We start from the raw sequence: 8,853 nt of genomic DNA on the forward strand, positions 1-8,853 counted from the left end.
TTGCGGGAAGTCTTTGCACAGAGTTCCTTCATGGCCTGTTGTAGTCATTGAAAACTTTTCATTTTCATCAGAATCTAGAGCGAAAACACAGCATTTTATAAGCTGAGCCCACTAAATGAAGCGTCTTGTTAATATTTTTCTGTTTGTTTTCTACTCTGTTGTTTTCGTATAAAAAGTATTTTTGTGAATTAAAAAATCAGTCATGTTTAAAAATAAGCATAAGGCTGAAACAGTAGGAATCAAAGAAAAATTATGATGAGGTGAAGGTATAGAAAGTGTTCCCCTTCAAATTTTGGCAACTGTTGATCCTTCCAGGTCATGGTGTATGCATGAAAGGTCACCCAGACCTTCAATGCATATGCCTAGGCTGGAGTTTTTGGAGGGATGGAGGCTACCCAGACCTTCCATCTTCCCTCCATTTAGGCCACTGAGACAGATTCCAAAGGCCAGACTGAGTCTAGAAGTTTGGTGCCTCCATGGCTGTATTTGTATAAGCATCTGGGATTTGAACCCAAATCTGTGTAGTAGACAAGGATGCTACCACTGAACCACAGGAGACTCCTCACTTTCAAATTATACCTACTACAATTACATGATCCCATATGAAAGTAGACTGGAGTATTCTACAGTAACAGTAAAACAACCAGCCATAATGTTTTGGATCATGGCTGTGAAGGATGGATACTCAGGCTGGGCTTGTAACATCCAAAGAGGTCATGAAACAGTCAAGAGAGGTTACACCCACTGTCCCTTTATTTATGGCCAGCTGAGAAACTAGCTGCAGTATCCTACTGTGTTGACATTTTTTGGCAGTACCACAACATAAAATTTAAATAAAAATGCTGGATATTCTTGCTTGCTGGTCTTATGAGGGACTGGAGTGATGTTTTGATTTTCATATTTCATGAGCACCCTTCTTGAAGCATAATCTTCAAGGTGGTGGTGAAAAGAGGATTGCATGGGATCAAACTCAAAAGGGAAAAACAGTGACCTTGAGTGAAAGAAGAAATAAAAACCTGAGGAGAGCAACCTCAGTATGTTCAATACTCCAGTACTCATGAGCTGCAAAAGAAAGTCCAAACAGTGGTGAGTTCTAGTTAAATGATTTCATTTGAATCTGCTTTTAAAAAAAGAAGCATGCAAATGTAATTAGCTTTTTAATTAGTCCTTTTATGGTTTGCCAGCCAGTGCAGCATCGGGTACCATTTCTTTGGCCATTTGGCAGGTTTCATCTTACTAAACTGGAGGTCTTTCAATTAAAAATATATATACACCAAAAGAGTATATTATATATTTTTACTCTTTTAAGGCATTTTAAAAGAATTGTGATATGGTTTAAGGTCTTGTCCTAAGGGGTCCTAACTCTTGATGATTACATTTTTAAACCATTACACTAATCCAAGGCTAAGTGGTGTTTGCTCAAATGTTATTCAAAATAGTATTTGGCAACCTTTTTAGATTGTAGGCCAAAATGACCCAGTTCAGGTTGGAGGGTGGGCACTAGGACCCAGCTGCTGCCACTGTTCCTGAAGCAGCTTGGGGAAGCACCTGTAGCCAATGCCTCTCCCCACAGGGGCATGGGAAAGCGACTGCTTTACAATGCCCTCCTCCACTGAAAACCACTTGCACTAATCCCTAAAAAAAAAATGTAGGTGTCCTAAATGGAATTATGCTTTTAGCTGAAGCATGCCATATCTCTGTTCTGTGTTTTGTTGACACCTGATATAGCCATGAGCAACTCTCGCAAATGTATAAGCCTGTTTTCTGACATCACCTGATGAAGTTGGGGATGTGTTCTGATACTTTGGGAGTCGTATTTCAGAAGAGATGGAGACATGTTAACATCATATGTTGCTCTTCCTGACTAATGTTGAAATCAAACCTATAAAAACCCAAATGGGCACTGAACAATTCAAGAATTCTGGCATAGCCTTTGAGAATGCTTATATTATCAAGATCTGTGACATATGATCTAATATATCACTCTATGGACCTGAAAGATCTGGCATTCTATTTTTCATTTTATAATTCCAAATTTTTATTTGTCCAATAAATTATGCTTGGCTCATGTCTGCCCAGCCAAAAAAGCTTTCACACCTCCCACAGAGCACATTATGCCATGTATAGCCTTAGCATTTAACAATACTGTAAAGACTTGATGTCATTGTTACTGCTGTCTATTTTAATGTCTTCCAACACTTGCCTTTGGCTTGTTCTGGCAACTCTCCTTTATTATCACTGTTTCCATCAAATGCTTTAGTAATCACTTTGCTGACACCTTCAAATACAGTCTTGCCAAAATCAAAAACTACCTGAAGGAAGTCTGATATATCCCAGTTTTTCTGAAAACTATTGTTTTTCTTGGAATCCTCAGGGAGAGCAGGCACATTGTGTGATTCAGTTAAATTTACATCAGACATGAAATATGTTTGAAAAGATTGATCAAATTCTGTTTGCATCTGTTTGAAAAAAACAAAGCTCTTGTCAAATAATGTGCCCATATCTGATGCCAGCTGGCTAAATACATCTTCCATTTTTACTAGCTGGGTATCTTCCTTTTCAGTTTTTTCATTTGACTGGAGGTCTTTGCCTTGATCCTCATAAAAGCTAAAAATTATTGGAGATATTTTCCGGAAAAAATCTTCAACCTGAATATAAAAAGATATATCAGCTGTAAAACAGGTTATCAGATATGTATCTTTTCAAGCCAGCTGCTATAAAAAATTCTTTGAAATGAATGAACAACCTACACCCCTTGAAATGAATGGAGAGATGCAGGAAATGCATTCCTCATACTTAGAATGCGTATCAGAGCATGTTTTCTAAAGAACCTAAATATGTAGAATTTAAAGTAAATCATAAAACTCAGATCAGACTGGGGAAAAAAAAGGGCGTGAATCTTTACTCAATTTGGTACTAATCTGAGCCATGAAGTTGCTGTCAGCTTTTGGGCTTCACCCAACAAATAATTTGGCCGGCATCTGGGAAGCACCTTTGTAGACCACATTACTGTAATGCCTCATTATGGTATGAACAGAAAGCAACTGTTTCCTTACCACTCTTCAAGCACTCACTATTCCCTCAAAAAGGACGAAACCCTCTGGTTCTTACTCAGGCTGAAATCCATTAAAAGCAATGAAAGATTGTCTTGAGCAAGAATGAGTAAATTCTTCAGATTTGGTCTAAAAGATAACTTTCTTTTTCTTTTATAACATTTGTTTTCTTTTGTCAGTTTAAGCTTATCAGTACTTAAAATGTCCATTTAACTGTCATATAACTGACTGAGGGAATAATACAAAGGGGCAAAGTAGTATGACAGCATAGTGTCTGTCATCCAAGTATGACCCTACTCTGTAAACTTACTTCTTGTAAAAATGCTGTGATCGGTTTTTGTTTTCTGTCTCTCAGAGCCTTTCATGGCCAGAGTGCTAATTTTTAACTCAGTATCCCTGAGTCAATTGAGGTTTATTATTGGTAACATTAAGGTGCAATTAAGTGCATGCTCTGAGGTACAGATTTTGCAGCTGGAATGCCTTTCACAATGTTACTGATGATGCACAAACTGTGAAAGAATCTGTTCTTTCTCCCAGAATTGTGTTGGCTCTACACTGGTGACAGGGTTAAAAGTTAGTTTTTCTGTTATAATAATTATGACACAGAATGAACACATGGAGAGCCATTCAATGAGAATACAATTTTTTATGCAGTTCCTATATCAACTAGAACTATATTTTTGGAGGTGCTGTTTCCCAGAAGGGAAAGAAAAAGTTGTGTGGCATTTTTGTAAATAGTTATTGACCATCTTAACTCAAACCCTCCTGTGAGTTACAGCACTTTAAATTTGGAGGAAGTCAGTGGATTCACTCCTCAGTGGATTCACCCCTTAACGGGATGGGTTTTGACCAAGTGTGTAATCATCTGAAGTCAACTGAAATCTGTTCCACCTACATTCACATTTCCAGATGCTAATATCAAATTGGTTTTTGTAATTTGATACTGGCATCTCTGGCTGTTTTAAGAAAACAGGATGTTTTCTCACTGTATCACTGTTTGTTGAAATAATCTCTAAAGGAAGATTTCTCTCCTGGGCCTGAATTTCTTCTTACCTTATTTACAATTGTTGACAGGCTAGCGTGGCAAGTTGTATAAAATCTCATGCAGTTACTTTCCAAACAAGATTCACATTCATTCCATAAAGTTTTCAAAGAAACCTGGCATTGCCTTTCTTCTTCCTCTAATCTTTCTTTTACTTCATCCATGAGCTGTAGAGCTTCCTAAATAAAAAATATCACAAATTCTGCTTCATGATCTTCATTGTGTTTAACTGATATCATTCAGTTATTCTCATTAGTATCTTAAACACCCAGCCCAGTATACCAATAATTGAGTTCCTACTTCTGGTTTCTTCTTTTTCCATAACAGTAAGCACAGTAAGTCTAAACAACTTAGTGTCATGTACCTAAAAATTAGGTGCTTGGCCCCAGGAGGGTGCTCCAAATAGGTAGAAGTAGGCTACACATTCCCGATACATGAAATGGAGAGAGGTATGTGCCTCCTAAGAGGAACTGAGAGATCTGGTGACATCTAGAGCTGTCCAATGGCAAATGCTATATACAAGGGAATGTCTGATGAATTCCCACCTCTCTCCAGAGCTTAGCTTCTGACTCAGGACTCCATTAACAGACATAAAAGTTAATATCTAAATAGTAATTAAATGTATTCATGTAGGCAAAGACTGTGGCATATCTTACGTTATGCCGCCTTACTGTGTAAGGCATCCCTTTTCACTACTGCTCTGTCCTAATATTTCTATTGCACAGGGAGCAGTAGACTGTGCAGCACTGCTACAATGCTCCCATCACGCAAGTTTGTGGAAATGGTAGTATGAGACAAGGATAAACTAAAACTTAACTCCATCTCTCTCAGTGCAACAAGTGGCATAGAGGCATACATACATATTTACATCTTCCCTAGAGGGGTGAGTTCAGAAGGGTGATTGTGTGAATCTCTAAATCAGTCTCCTTTCTGGGCTGTTCCTTGGTCAGCATAACAATGCTTTATCCTTTACTGTAGGCTGAATCACTGACTGATCCATCCGAAACTGTCCCTGATTAAAACAAATCATAATATAAACATTGTCAGTTACCTGAAAATAAGGATCAGGTGCTACTTCCTATTACCTTTTTTTCTTGATCTGTCCTCGTCAGGGTTTTCATCAGATCTACATGTTTATCTCCATTTCTTTCCATCATAATTTGCATCTGCTTAATCCCTGTCAGAGCTTTCTTTACTTCTTCATCCACATATTTCTCACCAATTTCAGATAACACTGAAAAAGTCAGTTATAACACTAATTAACTAGATTTTCAAGTAAAGTCCAAATGAGGTGTTTTAGTAACAGACTGTAGTGACAAAGGGTAACAAATGTACATAATGTAAATTCCTATGTAGATAAAGGACCATCTCTTTCAAGTGGTGCAAGCTGAAATCAGTGAAGCTAAAATGACTTAAACCATGGATCAGCAACCTGTGGGAGCTGAGAGGATTCAGCAGTGTGGGGTGCAATGATAAAAGTCATAGTTTAGAGAGAATCCCTAACAGGAGACTGGGGGAGTTGGGAACTGTGAGACGGTCCCTCAGAGAGCAGCTAGGAGTCAGGATAGAGACAAACAAAGAGTCTGCAGAAATTGCCTACTTCTCAGCTCATACATAAACGAGGAGAACTATAACGTTCAGTGCTTGTCATTTATGTATGGCTGTGTTTACTGATCCCAGTGATCCCTACGTGGGGCTTCAGCTGTGCCTGAAGTGGGCGGTAGGGAGAAGAGGCAGTGGCTGAGTCCCAACACCTGCCTTCCTGGGACCCAAGCTGGGTCATTCCAGCCTACTGCTAGAAAACATTGCTGACCCCTGATTTAAACTAAGTATTTGGCCTGAAGCCTTCTATTGATTAGAAGTATAGTTTTACTTCAGTTGAACTTAATCCTGGTCTGATTATTTATCAGTCACCTGGTTTAAATTATGCGTCATACTTACCTTTAAGCTGAGAGAAGGCTTTAATTAGCTCACTTACCCTTTTTTACAACATAGTTCAGAAAAGTCTGAACTCATTTTCTATAAGAATACAGGCCTTTGTCATGCTTTCAGTGAATCAATGACCATTCACTTCAGTGGAAACACAGTTTGCCCATGTTTTGCAAATAAAAGTCATTGCTGTCTTGTACAAGTATAATCTGCTTTTGTTCCTGATACAGAAAATAAATGAAGACTATAACTGATAGAAGATTACAAATCTTTTATCTTTTCATAGCTTTTTTTCCTATTGGTTTTTTCCTGACATAAAAAGAGTTTTTTCTCTCAGTTTGATATACAATATATCCTTAATTTTAGTTTTTGGATCCCAAACAATAAAATGTAAGTGCTTTGATAGTTAAATATACACATTATAGGTGCATTTTAAAAGCCCCTATATTTCACTTACTGTAAAAACTTTTTTTCACCGCAGTAATCCTGAACAAATAACTTGCAAACTTGTGTCTAAACAAATTAAATATTTTAGTTTTATTCATACTATTTGAGATCATCAGTGTTCTTAGTGTACTTCAGTAACTTAAGAAAAAACAAATACACTATTTAAACAATAATTATGCCTTTATTTAAAAGTTAAAATTCTAAAAAGCATTAGACTCCCTGATCCTTTGTATAGCTAAGTTCAATTTTTCTGACCTCATTAAAATAGAGATTTATACTAAAAATGTCTGTGGATGCTTTGCTTCAACTATATCAGAAAACACCTACTTAATGCATTTGATAGCCACACACTTGCAGTTGGATTCTCATGGGCACACACTTGTATTGAGCCCCTCAATTCTGTGTCGCCAGGGCCTGTACGTGGAAGTCTGAATGCAGAACCAGGCCCATGAACTCTCAAAATATAGTCAGGCAGAAAGGCATACATACTTTTCAGGTTTTCATGGAGATTCATCTTCTTCTTTGTAGGTGCACATTGATGGCCCATTAGCCACAACACATGTATTAGAAATATCCAACTTGACCTCATGTTCTCCCTGTTTAAGGAGGCAAATAATGAATGAAAGTTAGATGTGAGACATTAGGAGTCCAGCATGCAAATATTTACTACAATAGTGTTCACCCAATGTCAGCAATCCCCTTGGTTTCAGCCTTGAGTATTTTGTCTTCTACATAATACACACTTAATCAATAATCTTGCTTTTTATAGCATGCACAATCCTGATCTCAGTTGCAGTAAATCCAGTGGAATTCCACTGATTCTTCCAAATTTACACAATCGCGTACATGAAACCAGAAGTAGACTCCTTTATTGTATATTAGGGTTTATGATATTAAATAGCACTGTGAATGTTATGCAGATCACTCTTCATTTCTTCAAGTTCATAAACAATTTTAAACACTAACCCCATACTATATTATTTTAACTTTTTAGTTATTCAATTACTATGTAACATATCTGTACATGCCATATTAAAAAGGAAAATCTTGTAGAATGTTGTACCTTCTGTGCACCTACACAGTTCCTTTGTTTATGTCCCAATTGTATTTTACTTTGTCATTCAAAATATTACTATGCTTATGAAAAGAATAGATATATATTTGGTAATGAATTAATTGTACAAATAAAAATAAACCAACATCTTATAAATATATACCTATGAAATAAGATAAGGCTAAAGAATAGCATTAACTTATTATCCTGTTATGTACTACTATATTATAAAGCATGCTATGTTTAGAAATGTGCAGATATTAAAAGTTTCCATTAACTGAAAGGCAATTATTTAAGTTCCATTTTGCTGGACAAACCATATTTTTCAAATAAACAAATTGGTTACAAATTTATAAATGTATATATATAAATATATTCCACATGGATTGACTTCAGTAGTAGATGAACAATTAACTTCTGTAAAGGTATACAAACTACTTATGAAAGGAATCTAGAAAATAACATATTTACCACTAATACTGAAAAATCTCTCTGTAAAATTGCTCCCAGCGTCAGGAAGGAATCACTGTGTTCTAATTTCTATGAGTGTCAGGGATTTTGCCATGTTCTACTTATCTGATGACAAGGTACTTAATCCTATTAATGGGACATTTTGTGATTAGATTCCAGACTGTCTCCCTGTACAAGACTTAACATGTATACATGCTTACAAGCAAAAGTGAACACCAGGGGGAGTGTTGACCGTAGTATTATGTATTTCTTATTCAATATCCCGTGTTTTCTCTGAATAGCTTTTTGAATTATCTCTCTTCTGTTAAATTTAGCAGACTTCTGCAGCTTGTGGTGTAGCAGATCATAGTGAATTTATTAAAATTACTTTACCAAAAATGTTTTCATATTTCTGTCTTCAAAGTAATTTTAAAATAATTTAACTTAATTGTTGTGTGCTAGAAAAATGTCAAATAAGATAACAAAATTCCCTCCATCCCACAAGCTTCAGTAATCCGCCTGATGGGAAATAAACAAATCTGTGTTTTCCCCATTGTTACACGCATTATTTTTTGTATGTCATATGTTTAATAACTTTGTCCAAATTCATGGGAGTTTGTATGTGAAAGATCTGCAGAACCTCACCTACATACATTGTTAAATAATTTAAATTTGGATTTTACAGCAATAGCAGTTATATGATGTGCAATGTGAATGTGTGTTTACAATCAATCCATTGTGATGTATGGTCACAACTCCCAACTGAAGTCAAAGAGAAGAGGTAAGGATGGTGAAAATATTAAAATGTACAACAGTTTAATGAACTGTAATTATATTTTTAAATGTCCTAAACATGATTTTACTTCACAGACTATAAC

General features: G+C 36.2%; 1 protein-coding gene across 1 annotated transcript in view; it reads right to left on the minus strand.

Annotated features, from left to right (window-relative positions):
• Nucleotides 1-7,060, minus strand: part of CLUL1 (clusterin like 1) — a 13,325-nt gene extending 6,265 nt beyond the window's left edge. The window contains 5 exon segments of the mRNA XM_025209261.1: nt 1-74; nt 2,204-2,648; nt 4,107-4,274; nt 5,181-5,329; nt 6,961-7,060. The exon segment at nt 1-74 is cut by the window's left edge and continues 9 nt beyond it. Coding sequence (XP_025065046.1) covers nt 1-74; nt 2,204-2,648; nt 4,107-4,274; nt 5,181-5,329; nt 6,961-7,060 — 936 coding nt within the window.
• Nucleotides 7,061-8,853: the final 1,793 nt, after the last annotated feature.

The sequence above is a fragment of the Alligator sinensis genome, unplaced genomic scaffold (assembly GCF_000455745.1).
Source record: "Alligator sinensis unplaced genomic scaffold, ASM45574v1 scaffold677_1, whole genome shotgun sequence".
NCBI classification, from domain to species: domain Eukaryota; kingdom Metazoa; phylum Chordata; order Crocodylia; family Alligatoridae; genus Alligator; species Alligator sinensis.